The sequence below is a fragment of the Microtus pennsylvanicus genome, chromosome 2 (assembly GCF_037038515.1).
Source record: "Microtus pennsylvanicus isolate mMicPen1 chromosome 2, mMicPen1.hap1, whole genome shotgun sequence".
Classification (NCBI taxonomy): domain Eukaryota; kingdom Metazoa; phylum Chordata; class Mammalia; order Rodentia; family Cricetidae; genus Microtus; species Microtus pennsylvanicus.
This window is the reverse complement of record NC_134580.1, coordinates 41,917,829-41,937,566: the sequence shown is the minus strand read 5'-3', so window position 1 is coordinate 41,937,566 and position 19,738 is coordinate 41,917,829. Positions and strand designations below refer to the sequence as shown.

Sequence of the window (19,738 nt, the reverse complement as noted above, 5' to 3'; positions counted from 1 at the left end):
CCATGAGCAGCAGTTCCAGAGCCTAACAGTTAATTTTCATGCTGCTAATGAAAAGGAGAAGCAGTGAGCTGTGGCTCAGCTCACCGCAGCCAGAGTCGTGTCAATGGCCCATCTGTAGTTCCTTTGTAAACCTTAAAACCTTCCTGTTCAAAAGTTCTGTGGCTTCGCCAAAACGCACACTCTCCATTTCGGCTTGGCAAGCACCTTTTGATTCTGGAGGTGATGTCACTGTTTGCATTACAATTGGCAGGAAAACCCATATTCTTGTTTATCAACACCAAAGACCCCTTTCAGAAGGACACAGTATAATCTGTTCGTTTTATGAACAACAACAATAACAAAAAACCCCTATTCAAATCTGTACAGTCATTGATCGACTTTAATATGGAATGGTCGTCTAAGACCTCTATTTCCTTTTGAGGTTATCTTAGTAAAAGTTCTCATACTTTGGAAGATCAGCAAGGACAACTGTGAAAACAGAGACCAAGGTCCATTAAAAAAGCCCAAGTTCCATCTAGTTGTCAATCACTTGGATAATACATATGAGTATTGTCTCACTTGTGATGGGGTCTACAAAGAACAGGGCTGCATCTGGCACTTTATGCTCATGCTCAGCTGCGTAGGGGTTGAGTCTATTCTAGCAAGTACTATAAGCAGCCACCATGGATGGTCAGACATATCCAGAGAAAATGCAGATTGCTAGGGAGAAAGCCCCAGGGAGGGAGCTGGGGAGATGGACCAGCTGGTAAACTTATTGTGCAAGCCTGAGGACATGAGTTCAAATCCCCGGTACTCATAAAAGCTGGGTGCCCATCTATGGGTGCTGAGGTGGCAGAGACAAGAGGCTCTCTAGACTTCACTGACCAGCAAGGCTGACTAAATTGGTGAGCTCGGGGTTCAGTGAGAGACCCTGTCTCAGAAAAGAAGGTGGGAAGCGATTGAAGGAGACACTAGACACTGTCCTCTGGCCTCCACAGGTACATGTGCAAACATACATGTGAACACACATATAATATAAGAGGGAAGTAAAGGAAATAGGGAGGGAGCAGCCATAGGTCATAGAGCAGGTAAAGAGCTATCTAAGGACTTTCACTTTGCCTGAGATGTGGGCATCTGAATGCCGGGAGCACAGTGTCAAGAGGTACAGAGAAACGGGCCTGGTGGGCAGAGAAAACGACATGAAACAGAACCCAGAGACAGGACACCACTTGTGAGAGACACAGAGGAGGACAGTGGGCATGATTAGAAGCAGGGTAGGGGTCAGGGTCCAGGCAGCAGGGGCAGAGAGAGTCTCTAGTCAATGGGCAAGGGGCTCTGTAGCCATGGACATTGCATGCAGCACAGCACAGTTCAACGACATGTGGAAACAGGAAGAGCCAGCCATAGTGGACATGAGATCGGAGCATTCCTTACCTGAAATGCCCGGGGCCAGCTTTGCTTGAGTTGTCAAATTTTCTTGATTTTTGTTATTTGCATATACATAAGGACGTATCTTGGGGACAGACTCAAGTCTAAACACGAAATTCATTCATGTCTCATCAACACTTCATAAACATAGCCAGAAGGTAATTTCCAATATTCTTAATACCTGCATAAAATGAGGTCCCGAGGTGCGGAATTTTCCACTCGTGGCATCATGTTCGAGGCCCAAGGAGTTTCTGATTTTGGAGTATTTTAGATTTCAGATGTTTGGCGCGGGATGCTCAACCTACACCGAGTCTGAGGGGCCTGCGGAGAGTTGTTAATAGGGCACTTGGGCGATCGAGTCTAGAACTTGGAGATAGAATGTGGAAGTCACCACGCTACAGCCAACTTCAAAAGCACGCCAGGATTGGTTGGAACAAGGTGCACTGAGAAAGAAGCTACAGTGACCAGAGGACATCCAGGTGGGTGTGGGCTGTGGAAACTCAAACACAACAGATTCCAGAGTGAAGGAGAAGCAGCAGCTGGGTCAAGCGTTTCTTGGAAGCTGAGCTGACCTGAGGATGAATTCCAAAGCCCAGGCATTCCGGGTCAGGTGAGCCACAGGAGGCATGAGGCTCACCTTCATAGGGCTTTCCTAAGGCCCGGGATAGGAATAAATGCAGCCTCCAGGGCCAACTGCCCGCAACTGAGTTCTACTTATGCTACCCACCAGCACAGTGTTCTTAAGCAGTCTTCCAGACCTCCAAGGACTGCAACCTGCCCAGATAATGACTCTGTCTTCTCACAAGGTTGCTGTCTGGTTGAAAGTTAATCAGCAGCAAGTGCTTAGAACAGAGAGAGAGAGAGAAGTTGGCTCACGTTAAGTACACAGGGTTATCTCCTACTGGGTTTTTGTTATTCCAAGGAATGCCAAGTAACAAGTACAAACTTCACATGGATTGTCTTAGGTGAGGGACAGTGCTACATCCAATTTACAGATGAGGAAAAGTGCCTAGGACCAGAGTAAGGTCTCAGGTGGACCCAGCGTTCACAGCCAGGTCAGACACTGTGTGCTCTTAATTAATGCTATGAAACCCCACTTTTTGATGCCAGGATGTCTGGCTAAGGTCCTGTGGAAGGAAACTGGCTGACTAATTCATTAATTGTGCTCCACCTTGCCTTCCCACAGGTAATCATTGCTTTTATATTAGTGCTGGTGTGTCTGACAGGGATGGATATGTAGTGTGTCATCAGGTCTTTTTGTTTTTCACACAAACCTAGATGGTATGGGTCAGTAACCACTGGACTTGGCCTTTGGGAGGAGTCAAGAGGCACAGTAAGCATGAAATGAGTAAGCCCTGCTGCAGTGAGAACACTCAAGGCTCCTGGGCGGCAGAATGTTTTTCTTGTTAATAGTAGTATACTCTAAAATAACAATGAAGGGTATAATAAATACATAGACACATAGTGCAGTCTTCATTATCACTGTCTAGTATGATGATGCGTATCATGTGCTCTTTTACATAATAGGCTATGCAGCGGGACTGCTTGCAACATCACCACCTACGCATGCACAGTGCAATGATAGCATGTGACAATAGTGAGTGTCCTGGTCCTGTGGACCCCCGTTCCGTATCTGACGTACGGCTGCTCAGAACATTGCTAGGCAATATATGACTATGGCCAGTGGAAAAGCAAATTTTATTTTGCATTTCACAAGAAGATACAGACATTGAGGAACATGATACGAGGGGGCACTTCTCGGATGTAGTTGTATCAAGATCACACAGAGTGGTTAAATGCAGACTCCTGGCTCCATTCCAAACGGAAGGAACCAGAATTGCTAGAGAGAAGGCACAGGGAAGCTTAGTGACCAGCTTCCTAGGTGTGAGAAGAGGTAGATGATGTCTGTCTCCTGTAGGTTCCAACACAGCAGCCATTTAAATTAAACTCATTTGAATTTAAATGTAAGTTCATTAAAATTAAACCGATATTAAAAATGTAGTTTCTCCATCCACTTGATGCCTCTTAAGGACTCACGGCTAGCAGATGCGACAGGCAAACACGTCTATTGTCACAGGAAACGCTGGGAAGTCCCTTCCAGCCTAAGCATTCTGGGACTCTGAAGTCAGTAAAAATTAAGGACACAAAACATTTGCTGCTATCTTTTTCTGTCTGCATTCAAGGCAAAAGCATTTATAAATTATTAGCCCACTAGGATACATTATCAGCCCTATTATATTGGCTTGAAATGACCCATTTGCATATTTATTTCCCCCAACACTCCCTGAATGTCTTGAAGGCAGGAAGCATACAACAATTACTTAGGTCTGTTATTCTCTATGCCTAGGGCTTAAATAAAAGCCCAGAATTGCTTAATTGGCCTAGACAACATAAGAGAAACGTGAAGCTGCCCATGCTTTGTTCTGACTGGAAGTCTTCACACCTATGAGAATGGCTGCTACAGAGAAAGTAGAAAATTACAGTAAGGGCAAAGAAGACCAGGAACCCTTGCCTGTGCTGGGGAAAATACAACTGGTGTAGTTGCTATGGAAAGCAATATAGGGGTTCCTTAAGACAATTAACACAGAATTACCATACAGCCCAGCAAGTCTACTCCAGTGTATACACCCAAAAGAATTATAGAGACTTCAACAGATATTTATACATGCAGATTCACAGCAAAGTTACTCATAATGGGTGCAAACAAATCACTGTTCATGAGTGAAAGTGAATGAATGGTGGATAAAGAAAAGGTAGCCATATCTCACACACACACACACACACACACACACACACACACACACACACACACACACACACACAGTGTTTTTCAGCCTGAAAAGGGAATTCTGACCATGCTGCAATACTAATGAGCCTTGAAAACACTGTTTCAAGTGAAATTGGTCACAAAAGAGCAAATACTGTATAATTCGGTTTATATAAGCTACCCTGAATGCCCAGATTTACGGACAGAAAGCAGACTGAAAGTTGCCACATGCTGGGGGCAGAGGAATGTGGAGCTAATATCTGATGGAAATGGAGTTGCCAAGGTTGGAAGACTCTGCCTGTCTGCTCGCTTTTGATTGCTCTGCCACCAAACCCAGGGCTTCCTAGCACGTGCCAAAAAAAGTGCTTTCCCACTGAACCACACCCCAGTCTCAGAAGTTCAGTTTTGCAAACTACAAACATTCTGGAAACGGGGCGTGGTGATGGTTACACAACAGTGTGATTGTACTTACTACAATAGAACTATGCATTAAAAAACAAGTGATAATTTTGTTATGCATACTTTACTGCAATTTAAGTATTCTAGTAAGAATTTTTTTAAAAAGCATTCACTACTACCAACCACAGGAAATATGTCAGTGTCACAGCTTTGAGACATGAAAGAAAGAATTTTGGCTCCACGCCTGTCCTGTCATACCTTAGGTAGTTCTGGGACAGGAATGCCAAGATGAAAAGTGGAAGTATGGTAATAGCCCTAGTCCGTCATTTTCTCCACTCCTTTGCCTCTTGTAGTCTTCCCCAGTGGCACTCAACTTAGCTGATCACCAAGACCCCCTCTCCAGAAAGGTCTGACTTGGTGGGGGGCTCTCAGCTTATATGTCTGAAGGTCAGGTCAAGGGTATCTGTGTTTTCCCAAGGCCAAGCAGGAGGATCCCAAGTTGGCCACCCCAATCCATAGGATTTCTAATCCGCTTCCTATGGTTACCTGTCTCATCTTCCACCTGGCTCTTCAGGGCCACGCAACACTTGCTGAGTGACAAAAAGCAAGTCCCTTTAAATAAGACGATGAAGGAGGGACAGATGTGTTCACCTGTATAATTAATTCCAATCCTTTCCTGTGAAGAGTGTGCCACGGTTTAGACAAGATGATGCGTACTAACCATTCGCATTTAGTGAGCACCAAATACATGCCTGGTGCTGGGCATGCCCTTCATAGGCTATTTCCCATTTAATTCTCAGAGCAGACCCATGGACGAGGACAGGACAGACTGCTATTGTCCTGCCCCATATAATTATCCTCATAACTTTGGAAAGCGACCATCATCTTTCCAATACTACCTTATCTTTCGCTGTTTCAGCCCCATTTGTTTTTCATCACTTGAACTCACTGCTCATTGCAGGGCAGACTTTCGCCTGGTTTGTAACCATATCCCGTTCTCAATGCTGCTGCTTCCCTCAGACATTTCTGTGAGAGGCAGCTCTCCATGTTTGTAAAACACACGGTGACGGTCCGTCTTACTGTCAACTTGCTAGGATTTCAAATCAGTAGAAGACAAACTTCTGGGCGTGTCTGGGAGGGAGTTTCCAGATGGGGTTAAGTAAGGAGGAAAGACCTCTCCTATCTAGGGGCTTCAGAAGCATCTGTGGGCTGAGATCCTGCATTGAACAAAAAAAAGAAAGGGAACTGAACACCTGCCTTCATCTCTGCGTCCTGACTGCTAAGCAATGGGTCTCACGCCCCTGCTGCCCTGTCTCCCTACAGCGATGGACAGTGCCCTTGAACAAACAAAACAAACCCTCCCTGCTTGAAGGGATTTTTGTCATATCAACAAGAAAATTAACCAATACACACGACTGAGGGAAGTGACGGCCAAAAGCTTTGAGGATGCTCAGTCCTGCACAGTGAACTTGGGCCTTTACTATGGGAACTATGCAGTGGCATGAGCCAGGCAGATGCCTCTTCCTGGAGGAATACTATGCCCTGGCGTACCCAGCACAGGCATCCTGCGCTTACTATAAGCCAGGTAATCCTGCCAACATTATTTGGTTCTGGCTGTCCTCACAAAGAGCCCCTCGCATCAAGGAGCACATAAGATGCCCAGGGCAGACCAGCCAAGAAATGTACCCAGGCCACACAAGTGGCCTACACTGTCAGTGGGGAATCTCCTCCTTGTCCAGGTCTTTCCCCTGAACTCAATGACTTCATCTTTCAGCCCAGAATGCAAACAGCACCGGTGATAGCTGCAAGAAGGAGCCCTCTTACCAACGGGGAATCCCACAGGAACTTCTCACACGGGAGCAGCCACCAGTTGAGTTTCTTAGCTAGAAATAGGAAGCATTTGAATTCAAGCAACCTAAGGCACCACCCTCCACACGTGTGCCCTTTACCTTCAAAGATAACACTGAGAGAGGGTAAGGTGGTAAGCCAGACTCAGGGCCTTAGGAAGCGTGAGGGTCTATGTTCGCAATGTGCTGCGATGCCCGTAAAAGACACACAAATCTCAACTACAAGCACGCATGAACATGGCCATTCATTGGAAAACAGGATCTGCTGCATTGGCATTCACCTGTAATCCTAACACCTGGGAGATACAATCAGGATGTTCAGGAGTTCAAGGCCAAACTTCAGCTTCATAACAAGTTCAGGGGCAGCCTGGGCTAATGAGAACCTAGCTCAAAAACAAACAAACACAAGAAATCAGGATCTTTGCAGGTATAATCGGGTATACATTTAGGAGAGGTCACAGGGAGGCAGGACAGACCCTAAATCTAGTATGACTGGAGTTCTTACAGGAAAGGAGAAAGAAAATACACACTGCAAAAACAGGAGACGAGGGGTTCAGAGCCAGGTATTGGCAGACCACACTCTCTGAGCCTACAGGGACATGCCCTCCTTGCCTCACCCCCAGCATGCTGCAGCAAAGGGAAGGAGGGAGGGAGGGAGGGAAGGAGAGAGGGAAGAAGGGAAGGGGGAAGGAGGGAAGGAGAGGCAGGATAATACTTTCCAGACTCTCCGTTTGGGGAGAACCTTCTAGCTTGAACCTTTATAACTGAGGAACAGCCAGAGCTGGAAAGCAGCTGCAGGAATTTTAGGCTACTTCAATGATATCAAAGGGCCTTTCACAATGGAGCTTAAAAACTGTTTTTTTATCATGCATTTCTTTTTCTTTCACACTCAGACCCCTTAGGCACCCTGACCCTTTTGGCTATGTTAGAAATGCAGAGTTGAGAGGTTAGCCTTGTGTGTTTGGCTTCTGGGACACGTTTCCTGTCCATGTGCAGCACACATTCCTGACCCCTGCCCTGTGGCCAAAAAGGGACATCAGCTGGATTCAGGGGAATTCAATTTGGGCTAACAGCTGGCAGCAAGATAATGACGGAGTCTGCCTTGACATTTGGAAAGCAGAGGATTTTCCCAGGGCTTGGCTTCGGAGGGCTGCAGGCTCAAGTTAGGTCATTTGTACACATGGAGAAAAACCCTGAAAACAATACCAGCTGGTTTCGGAACCCGACATAGCTGCCACGGGCTGTTTCCCTGCCTTGCTGGTGTCATGCACGGTGTCAAAAAGAAGTGGCCCATTTCATTTCCTACCACACTTGAGTGCATGGCACCTGCCCTGCTGTGGATTCCGATCTCAGTCATTGGCTCACTCATCCGTGCTGCCTTCAGTAACAGTGTGGGAAGTCTCCACTCCTTTCTTTGTCCGCCACTGAATTCACAGCTTCCGTGTGGCCTGCTGCGTGGAGTGCCAGGCAGCTAGCTCGTAACTGTGACAGCCGTACAGTGACAGCCAAGACAAGAAAAGCTGACCCCTTATTAGTATTTGTTGGCAGAGGTGGCGAACACTGCTTTATATGGCTGAACGTGGGCCACACGTAGCTGGATCGCCCACTAATGTGGTACGTTTCCCCATCAATCACTCAGCAGAGCGGTTAGACTGGCTTCCCGGGCCCATTGTGGGGCCCCAGGGCATTTCACACTGAACCTATTCTAACAGTCCTATGGCGTTCACCTCGTCAAGACAGAGCTCTACAAGGCAGCTGTACCATCTGCATGGACGCTGTATTCCAGTCTCCGGCACCTACCACCTAAGAAATGGGCAATGGATTACTGTCCCTTGAGTGAAAGAATGAAGGAACTGAGAGATAGAAAGACAGGTCTTTAGATTACAGTTCAGAACACAGGCTTTGTTTGCAATCAGCTGGGTGTGATTCATGTTCTACCACTTGCCAGCTACGGCGTGCGTGCATGTGTGCGTGTGTCTGTGTGTGCGCATATGCAGTATGCAGGTATTGGGAGTCTTTCTCAATCCCTCTCCACCGAATTTTTGAGGCAAGTCCCTCACTGAACCTGGAACTCACTGATTTAGGTAGACTGTCCGGCAAACCCGGGGATCGTTTCGTCTCTGCCTCCTGAGTACTATGCCACCATTCTTGGCTTTTTTTCAAGGCTTGAAGGACTTGAACTCAGGTCCTCACGCTTACACAGCACACACTTTACCACCTAAAATATCTCCCTAGCCCTAAAGGACACTTTTGTTTTCTGAAGTATAAAATAAACACACAGAGCTGGGTGGTGGTGACGCACGCCTTTAATCCCAGCCCTAGGAAGGCAGAGGCAGGTGGATCTCTGTGAATTAGAGGACAGCCTGGTCTACCAGAGCTAGTTCCAGGACAGGCTCCAAAGCTACACAGAGAAATCTTGTCTCGAATAAACCAATAAATAAATAAATAATAAAAATAAACAGACAGAACCCTCTATGTCTTAAGTGGCACATTTGGCACAGAGAAGCTAGCACCTACGTCAGAAAATAGATCAGTAGAACCTTAGATGCCAGTCGCATCTGCTCCCTTTTAGCTACTTTCAGACTCATCTTGATAATGGAGGGAAGTACAGAGTCAAAGGCAGGGAGCGCAGTGCTGCCAACCAGCGAGAACAGGGTACTAAAAGTAGCACTGCATCCGGAAGTAGGAGGCACGGTGGGAGGAGTCACAGCACGACCGGAAGCTTTGGACTTGCAGAGGCTGTGGGAATGGGAGCAGCAGAAGCAGTAGACAACAGCGGAACAGTGCAACAGCAGCGGCAGCCAGAAGCAATAGTAGCGCTAACAGAGGAGAGGCAGAAGGCAGGCACCAGTGAGTGGATGAAGCAATGAAGTCGTAAGTTGAGGCAATTACGGTGCGCCGGGCACTAGGGGCGAGAGCTTCGCCTTGGCTCATCCACTGCTCACAAGAACACTTAGTGCCGCTACAGAGACCGGCTTTTCACAGGTGAAAATCCCAAGGCTCGGAAAGGTTAGATTTTCAAGGTCACCTGACTAGTGTCCAGCAATTAGAACTCCAGCAGGCTGGCTAAAAAGCTTATCTTCTCAGTAAGCAGTACCATGCCTAAAGAAGATGGTAAGCACATTCTCACTGAATAAAGACCATATTTTAATCAAGTCTTTGTTGTTGGTGTTGCAACTAAGTATAGCCAGAGGATTAAATTTCAGCCAACAAGATATACGCTGAAGTACTACATACCTTGCCTCTCTTGCTTTTTTTTTTTTTTTAACTTCTGGTAAATGTAATGGTCAGGAAAAAGAACAGCCAGCATGGGAGAATAAGAGAGCCTTGGGAACAGAAAGCCACACAGTAGAGAAACAAGAGAAATGGCCTGAGACCTTACCGACTACTGCAGCACCTCCCCATCTGTGTCTGAACTTTCAGAGAAGAGAATATATACACACTATCTGTATTTTTCCATGTGTGTGTGTAGTGTGTATATGTACATGAGTGTGCACATGTATGGCCAGGTCCCTGTGTGTGTGTGTGTGTGTGTGTGTGTGAGAGAGAGAGAGAGAGAGAGAGAGAGAGAGACTGATTGATTGATTTAATATCAGGAATCCTTCTTCAAGCCTTATTCATTCAGAGTGTTTCTCAGTTGAACCAAACTCACCAAGAGTTAGTCTTGATGATCAGCTTACTCCAAGGATCCTGTCTCCATCTTCCAAGGCTGGAATTACCAGCAGGGTACCACACGAGCCTAGCAGTCACCTGGCTTCTAGGATCTGAATTCCAATCCCGATGCTTGCAGAGCAAGTGCTTTAACTGCGGAGTCAACTCCCAGCTCCCACTTCCTACATTTTTAAAGTCAAGGGCCTTAGGTTTTATGTCATTCATAGCAAAAACCGAATTCCAGTAATGCCATGAGTTCTAACAATCACAGTACAATGCATATGCCCTAAAAGGATACCTACAAAAATCAATGCCACTTTGTATGGTACTCCTGATCTCAAAAACAAATCACAATAAAACATAACAGGATCTGAAAAATCTTGTAATAGACAACCTATGAAAGCAGACATCTACAGCCTTGTTTCCTTGGAAACAGTTTCTTGTCACCTCCTGTCTGGGTCACATCAAAAGCCTCAGTTTTGATTGCTCCTCTCGTTTCTCCCACCCATCTATTCAATATTTGAGCATGCGTGCATGCGTGTGTGTGTGCAAGCGTGTATGCGTGTGTGCATACACGTGTGTGTGTATTAAGCATGTCCGTGGATGTGCCTGCAGAGGTCACAGCTTTATGCCCAGACATCTTTCTCAGTTATTTCTGCACATCATGTTTAAGACATGTTCTCTTAATGGATCTAGTTTATAGCTGTCTATACTGGCTGGCTGGAAAGCTTCAAAAGTTCACCCATCTCTACCCACCCCTGCCCCCAAGCACTGGAGTTACAAACGCACACAGCCTTGGCACTGCCCAGCTTTTGCACGGGTGCTGGAGACCTGAACTCGGGTCCTCCTGCTTTCATAGCAAGCATTTCCCTGAGTCCAGCTCCCTAGCGCCCTGTTCAGAAAACGTTTGCTTATCCAACCATCCTTAAAATTTATTTTCGGCCTGATAAATGAAATAATGACTGCATTCTGTGTACCTACCATATACAAACACTCAGCTGCGGGACTTCTAACCTGTGCCAAAAAATCTGAAACATAAATATTTATCACCCCTCCCCTTTCCTAGATAAGGAACAGAAGTAAGAGATAAGGTCAATGGCTCAACAAAGAGCACACGACTCTGAAGCAGGGCCAGGAATCAGCCACTCCCTCGCACACTAGCGTGCAGGCATCACACCACACGGATTTCCAGGCAACATCAGCAGCAGCAAATCAACCCATGCGGGTCAACCTTCATGATTTTGCAGTTTTCTCGGGGCTCTTCCTGAGCAGTCAGGTTTCTAATTGACCCCTGAAGTTGAACTTCTCAGCCTCTCCCTTATCTGCCCCATTTCTAGGACTCAGTAGTCTCAGCTGCCGAATGGGGGCAAACCCACTTTCAAGAAGGGATGACACAGAAGATGTGGGGGATACATAGGGACCCCGGGGCCGGAGAAAATGACTTCCAATCCAGCTAGAAGGAGAGTTATTTACCAATGCAGTCGTCCCTACACAGCAGTTCAGATGTGTGGACAGGATGCAACTATCTCCAATGAACTTCCCCTGACTAAAGCAGCACCCGCTGTAATTCCTGACCACTTCCTGATACATCCCTCTCCACCTCACCCTGCCCCACCCTGTGCATTTCCTTAGGATTAAATCCAACAGGTAATGAATGTGATAGAAAACTGTGCAAAAGGGTTGGGATGGAGTTCAGTTGGTAGAATGCTAGCCTAGCATGTACACAGCCCTGGTCCCATCCCCTGCACCACAAAACCAGGTGTGGCAAAATGCACCTGTAATCCCAACACCGAGGAGTCAGAGACTGAAGACCAGAAGTTCAAGGTCATGCTCAACCTCTAGGTATAGTCAAAACCAGTCTGGGGCAGCGTGAGATCTTGTCTCAACAAGGAAAGACAGGCAAGGTGGTAAGAGTATTTGCCACTGAGTCTGAGACTCTAAGTTGAATCCCAAAAGCCTACATGGCGGAAGAGAGAAAACCAACTCCCGAAACTTGTTCTCTGACTTCGTATGCTATAAAACACGCATGCGCAAATAAATGTGAACCAAAAGGAGGAATTTCGGAGGTCCCTCATACTACAAACACTGAAAGAGCAGTGGGCATGTATGCAGTACGCTGTTCCTAACCCACCCTGTACATGTTGCTGCCGCTGAACCCCCAAAGCATCAACACGTTTCCCAGACATGGCGGGTCAGGGACCACTCACCGATTCCATAGTGAATCTCTGGAGGAAAAACTGGAGAGCCGGGAGGCTGAAGATCTCATGTCTCAGCCGTCACATCCGAAAACGACCTGAAGAGTGTGGGGAGAAAAGGTGACACTGTCAGCCAGGGGGCTGGGCGCTCATTAACAGTGCTTCGGCTCCCTAGGGTGGCCAGTCGATGTGTGATGGTGGAAAGCTAGCACGTGTCACTCCCCACAGTGGGGTTGACACCTCCGTGGAGCAGCTCTGTGCTAGACTGTTCAGGTACCTTCTTGCCTTCTATTTCTGGCTCAGCCTTGGAGAGCAATTTACAAGTCATTAACTTCTCTAGGCCCAGGCTTCTTAAACATGAACTAACGATGTGTGGCAGGTATGATGGACAGACAGACAGACACGTGCAGCTGTGTGCTTACTGGAAAGCTGAGGAACCTGTCTCAGAAAGAAAGCAAAGGGAGATGAACAGAGCCCTCTGTGAACCTGGAAAAGGATTCTAATTAATGCATGAATATCAAAGCTTAATTATTTGCTGAGTGCAATGAATGCAAGAAGTCTGGAATGGAAGGCACTGCATAAGGAAGCAGCTTCAATATTTGTTAAGATAGAGAGGAAAGAAAGTGGGGTTAGAAAGGACCATGAGCCACAGGGCCTGCTTGGTGCTTCTCAGGGAATTTCCAACTCAGAGCGGTAACTCCATCTAAAACCACTGTATGCTACGAATTAGTGCTCTTATGAAAGTGTAGCCGTTTAAGGATAGAAAATAAGGACTTTCACTACTTTCCGACAGTCAGCTCTCAAGCATTAAAATTCGTCTGCCTTTGGACTGTATTGTATCAGAATGTTTGATTTTTAAAACCTTGCTCAAATTGCTGACTTGAGTTTCATAGTTACATGAATTTTAACTTAGGATCAGGGCAGAATGTCCAACCATTTCTGAAACAGCCTTAAATGCACTTCTTCTGTTTTGTACTGTGTATCTATGAGAGGCATTATTCCTTGAGTTGATAATTATAAAACTGGAATATGGATCAGCTCTGAAAAGCACTGAAGATGTCCTATGTCTTTCTGTCTCAAGTGTTCAACCAAGACTTAATTCAAGTAAAAACAAACAATACATCCATCTCATTAGTATATATAATTGATTTCCCCTTTAATAAATGGTCATTTAAAAACAAATGTATGGCTTTATATGTATACATGCTTTATAAACTTACACAACAGAGGTTGCTTTAAAATTGTTCACTTGAAATAGGGTCAGGGTGGACAAAGTTTCAGAAGCCCTGCTCAATGACAAGAATGTAAATCACTAACGCAATGCCTGTCCACTTCATTGGCCTCATTTTGCCACCTTGTCTGGCAATCTGAATTCAGGGGACTTCAGGGGATGGGAAGAGAAAGCCAACTCTCACAAGTTGTCCTCCGACTTCCACATGCATGTAAAATGGCATGAGGAGTGCACACATGCCAAAATCAATAATAAATATATGAATTTTTAAACCTAATAGACATGGGAATATTAGTTTATGAATACCAATCTGCAGGACTACAAGTTAGGGAAAAGCACAGCTAGGACGGCACAGCTCTTCCTGTAGCATTCCCACCTACCTGGTGACAAGTTGACCCTCGCAAACGTCCTCAAGATACATGATTAGTCATTTTTATAGAAGAGAAAAATCAAGACTTAGAAACAAACAAACAAAAAAAACAATGTACTTGAGACAGTGCAGGGAAGAACCAGATTCTGGACCCAGGTTCAAAAACTTGAACTGAGAATGTGGTTCGGTTGGTAGAGTGCTTGCCTAACATGCACAAAACACTGGGTTTGATCTTTAGCACTACAGAAATCATGCATACCTATAATCCCAGCACTTTGTAGATAGGGGCAGGAGGATCAGAAAGTTCAAAGTCATCCTTGGCTTGATAAGGAAGTGGAGGCTAGCCTGGTATACATGAGACTTTTTTGGTACATAAGGCCATTAAGGCTAGCCTGAGATACATGGGACTGCTCAAAAAAAATAAAAAAAGATGATACTAAAACACATAAATAAACAAACTGCAGCCATACTTCCCTGCACACACAAGTCTTCCACATGTTGCTACATGAGTCCTGGTCCACTCACCTACCTCAGCCTTGTCCTTTGATGGGTTCTCAGAACCCCATGTTCATTGTTTAGCCTCTCAGGCTCTCATGTCCTTGTTTGTGAAACAAGGCCATAATTCTAGCCTAGCCCACCTCAGTACACACTGCAGATCTTCAGAGAGATGTGTGTGAAAGAGCTTTGTGAGGTGTGACACTCCGCTGCTTTGGGGATGACCTCCTAAGACGAGGTCAGCATCCATACAAGCTAAAAATGTCTCCTACACGGCTCTAAGCTCAGCACACACATTAAGACCATTTTATCCTCTGAGACTTATTTTGTTTCAGCGGATATTTCCTTCCAGAGGGATCAGGAAAACTACTAAGGAATAAAACAAAAAGCATTTATTACCATAATGCTTGACGATAAATACTATTTTAATTTTAAGGCTGGCGTTTTCCCCCCTCTCTGGGACTAGCTTTTATAAAGGCGAGATAAATAACACATTTCAATTAAAATGATTTTCTTAGTGGCTGAGAACCACAAATAAGTTTTAAAAAAACATTTTATACTATTTAACAAATGGGTAGGTTTCTAAAAAGATCTTCCAATGTGTATGTGTGTATAAACCTGCATGAATTTATGTGCACTACATGCATGCTGGTACCCACAGAAGTCAGAAGAGGACATAGAATCCCTTGGAACTGAAGTTACAAGCAATTGTAAGCTGCCTGACGTAGGTAGTGGGAACTGAACCTGGGTCCTCTGTAAGAGCACTAAGTATCCTTAACTACTAAGCCATCTTTCCAAACCTCAAATTGGGTTGGTAGTGTTTTTGGTATACATATATTCATTGTATACACACACACACACACACACACACACACACACACACACACACACACACGTGTGCACAATCATTTGTTGAACACTGGAGCCCACAATGTTGGTAATGTTTGTGAGGGTGGTAGAAACTTTAGAAGATGGGGCCTAATTAGAAAAAGTAGGTGGCTTTGGACATGGTTTTGAAGCTCATACTTCATCCTGGAATTTCCTTTCTTCCTCTCTGTCTCCTGTCCGTCATGAGGTGCAGACGGACATACCTCATGTGTGCTACAATGCTCCGCCTGAGTACAAAGGATCAAGCAACCAGGGAGTGAACCCTCTGAAACCATGAGCCAAAATATATCCTCCATCCTTTAGTTGTTTATACCAAATATTCTGTCATAGAATAATTAATAATTTTAATTATTAACTCAATAAAAATCATTAATAATATAATTAATATTTATATTAATTACAAATACACTCCAGTGCCAATCCTCATGGAGGAGCTGGATTTTATTTCATGAGTGCCTCACAGACATTGAATTCACATCCTTTCAGAAAGGATGTCGTGAACTCTGGAGTCATCTGCAGCTGGCTACAGCTCAGACAATTGCTTCCGCTCATCAAACCATGTCAAACACTGTTCCTATTTACCAAGGCAATTTTTTCCTGTTCAGTGGGAGCTGTGCTTAGACAAAGCCAGGGGCCTAAAGAAAACACCAATCATGTTGTGCTATTATTCCTTTCCATATCTCAGCCCCTCAACTCGTTTCTTCAGGGTGAAGCACCACCCCTTCCACGAAGCAGTCCCAGAATTTCCTGACCCAATAGTTTCCCCATTTCTGAACTCTTGTGGCATGAATGACAACAAAAACGACCCCTTCATGAGCGGTGTGACGGCCAGTCTCATGTGTCAGCCTGACTTGACTAAGAGCAGTCCAGGCAGCTGGAAAAACATTGCATGTGGATATGTCTGCCGAGGGTGTTTCTGGGGTCAGTGGGCCTCATCCAGTCCGTTCAAGGGCCTGAATAAAGCAAAAAGAGGGGGTGAATTTGCTCTCTGCTTGAGCTGCAATCCATCTTCTTCTGTCCCTAAGAGACTGGAATGTCTTGTTCTTGGGCCTTCTGATTCAGGTTAGTACAGACACCTTAGGTCTCCTGGTCCTCAGGCTTCCAGACTCAAACTGAACCCCATCACTGACCTTGGCTTTACCAGCTTGCAGATGGCAGATCATGAGGCCTCTCAGCACCATTAAAGGACAGCAAGCAACACCCGCCTCTTTCTCCTGTCCATTCCCAAGCTTAGAGGTAGCTCCATAATAAAGCCCTCTGACCAGGATGAGGGAACAAAAGTACACCTCCCCTCACAGGGAGAGACCCCTCGGAGAAAGAGGCACAACAGGGTACAAGTCCCTTCACTGGGGACCGCATCTTTCCCATCGCTCTGCTTCAGGCCTTCATCTTTCATATTTATGACCTCACATTTCCTCTGCCTTTGGCTCCAAGCAGCACCCGCCTAGAGAGGAATGATGACATTTATGACGCAGTGTTGCTAGGAGGGAGAACGATCATAAAGTGTGAGAACTGCCTGTGGAGGGCAGATGTGTGGCTGAGGAGAGGGAGGCCCCATCCTTCGCTAAGGTGCTGGGCTGAGGTTAAGGCACGGTTAGATTAGGTCTGAGAAAGAGCACCGTCCATTTCATGTTTAATCTTTTTATGTAGGTACTCCCCAAGGGAGTTTTTCTTTGTTTGTTTGTTTTTTGTTTTGTTGTTTTAAATGACTGAAGCTGTCTATTGCAGGCAATTCCCTGGCTTGATTGATAGCTGCCAGTCTTCCCTCATGCCTGGCTGTGGTGTTAGCTACTTAGGGCAGAACCTGTAACTGCTCTGGGCTGAGCAAGAACATCAGCTAGATCAGAATCACGAGTGTTTTCCTCCCTCTTCCCAAGTCCTGCAAGGCTGTGGATGACGCTGATGCCACTCCCGAAGGCCTGTCGGGGGCAGCAGCAACTAAACCTCAGCCCCACTGTTTTCACAGCAACCACAAAAGCTGACCACACAGACACTCCCTAGATAGTTCCTGGGGCTTTTCTCAGGACAGCCGAGGGAGCTTTAAATGCCTTGTGAACATTCAGGGACACCGACACAGTGACCGATGCCCAGATAAGACCCTGAACCAGCCCCAGATGCCCCAAAGAGACTCTGTTCCAGTCACAGGAAATATCACAACTACCACGGTAACTATTCTAACCTGGCTTTGTTTTGGGAGGCACGGCAAATCCAGACACCATCCAATGACTGAAGAGATTTGGCTTTGTCACGACAGCTTCAAATGACTCACTGTGGTTCCACCACAGCCACCTGACATCCTCACAACAACAGTCTTCGATCTGGCAGGGAGATGCCCCTCCCAGGACAACTAGGGCTTCCTTACAACTGTTTACAAGAAACGGCGATCCTGAGATGGGTCCAATGGAGGGTCCTTCTATTTCCTCCCTATGTTGCTCGCAACTCACGCTGAAGTCCAGGATCTAATAAGGCCTCATTGACGGTTTTATTGCTTCCTTGTGATCTTTGCCGCATGAAGAGCAAGCTAAGCTGATAGCATGAATAAGAGCAGACAATTCCCAGGTTTCCCAGCCCCAAGGATAGGTATATAGCTGCTGTAGCAGCAGCTGAATAGTTCCAGAAGGGGAGAGCGGGGACTGTGAAGAGCTGAGCCTGCAGAAGAATTCCTGAAAGCCACCAAGAGTTATTGTTTCTCTCTACCACGGAGCTGTAGCACGATGAGCTGAAGGCTCCAACACTCAAAGCTCAGAGCTCCAGTAGGACCTGAGTGCTAGGTAGTTACTGTAATTGGAACTCAGCACTGCCAAGGTAGGCTTAGAGATGCTGACACTAAGGGAGTTTCTATGTAGACAGAGCCAATGACCCATAGCCAATAGGTGATAGAACAAATAACTGTCGCTATGGTGACAACCCCGAAATAGAAATGACACCTGCAGCCAGGAGGGCTGACTTAGCAACTTGTCATCAAGATCAGCAGCGTGGACATGCTCCGTGTGGCTGCTCATCCGGTTGGGTGTCCAGTGATTCCTGCCCCAGTGACAAACAGAGAGGATGCTACTTCCAAGGCCTGCAAGTCACCTTCCAGGAATAACACCTCAGTGTCCCAGCCTCCACTCAGACCGAGGACAGGAAAAAACAGTGTGGGAAGAACTTGCCTGGGCAGTTTTGGCTCCCCTGGAAGCCTTGTGGCTGAGTGCTTCCTTGCAGCATTCAGGCCCAGAGTCAACTACTCTGCAATGATGAGTCCTCGTCAGACCCAGGGCAATGAGAGGCACCACACCTGTTCCATCTCAAGGAGGCAACAATAACCCTCGCAGCCTAAATAACATTTTCTTTTCTTAAATATCAAGGCCAGCACGTGTTGTGTGGCAAGTATGTGTATCACACACAACAAAAACTTCTTTAATTTCATGACAACCCAAGAGCAACCCAAGGCCCTGTTGTTGCTGTATCTCACAGGGAAAGGAACGGACTAATACAGGATGAGCATCTTGCTACTTTTTATGATTAACAAATAAAACCTGGTGTCCTGGTTAGCTGACAACCTGGCACAGCCCAGCGTCGTCCAGAGGAAAATCTAAGTGGAGGAACTGCACAGGTCAGACTGGCTTGTGGGCGTGTCCGTGCGGGATTATCTTGATTGTTAATTGATATAGGGGGACCCAGCCCACTGTGGGCAGAGCCATTCCCTGGGCAGGTGGTCTTAAACTAAAGAAGAAAGTTAGCTGAGTATAAGCCAACCATGGAGCTGGCCCCATGGTTCCTGTTGCACTTCCTCAGCTGTGAAGTGAGCGGCTTGGTCAGAGGCAATGCTGTGTGGAAGAGCAAGCAGGCATGCCTGCCTTCAAGTTCCTGCCTCGGCTTCTCTCAACAAAGAACGGTGATCTAAAACTGTAGGATGAAATAAACCCTTTCCTCTCCTAAGCTGATTTTTGCCAGTGTTTCTTACCATAACAGAAAAGAAAAAAAACCAGAAATTAAAAAAAAAAAAAAAACAAAACACCTAGATATCTGTAAGTCCTTTCTTTCCTTTAAATCTCAACAACCCTTCAGAGCAGGCTTGGCCTCAGGAGAGACGACTCTATTGCATGTATCCAGCACTTGGGATGTTAGATGTTAAAAAAGACTTTTAAGAAGCTGGCCAAACCAGCCCCACTCACGCTCACACCTCGCTCCATCAGCAGCTACCACCCAGCCACCCAGCGTGGCTATGTTGTTCTTAATCGTCTCATTTCCTCCCTCTCTGATGGCCATATTTTCACAGGTTAGCACACATCTGACACAGAACGTGTATTCCTATCAATGCACTTCAACGTCTGCTTTCTCTGCCAGCACCGTTAGGACATCAATAATGCATCTTGTAATCAAAGGAATCCCAGAAACAAAAGAAATAATGTATGTCTAAGCCACATTCATCTACTTTAAGCTGAGCACAGACCTCACAGGGCCGTCGATGTGAGAAACAAGGAGCCAAATCCCTTCTTCAGATCT

At 46.0% G+C, this 19,738-nt stretch overlaps 1 protein-coding gene across 5 annotated transcripts in view; it reads right to left on the bottom strand.

The window, feature by feature from the left end:
• Asap1 (ArfGAP with SH3 domain, ankyrin repeat and PH domain 1) overlaps nt 1-19,738 on the bottom strand; it is a 284,912-nt gene that overhangs the window by 239,361 nt on the left and 25,813 nt on the right. For all 5 annotated transcript variants that reach the window (XR_012909632.1, XM_075960908.1, XM_075960911.1 and 2 more), the window contains exon 2: nt 12,279-12,364. Coding sequence is in view for 4 of the 5 variants with exons in the window: in XM_075960908.1 (XP_075817023.1) it covers nt 12,279-12,337 (59 nt within the window). In the remaining variant the exon portion in view is untranslated. The remainder of the gene's footprint in view (nt 1-12,278; nt 12,365-19,738) is intronic.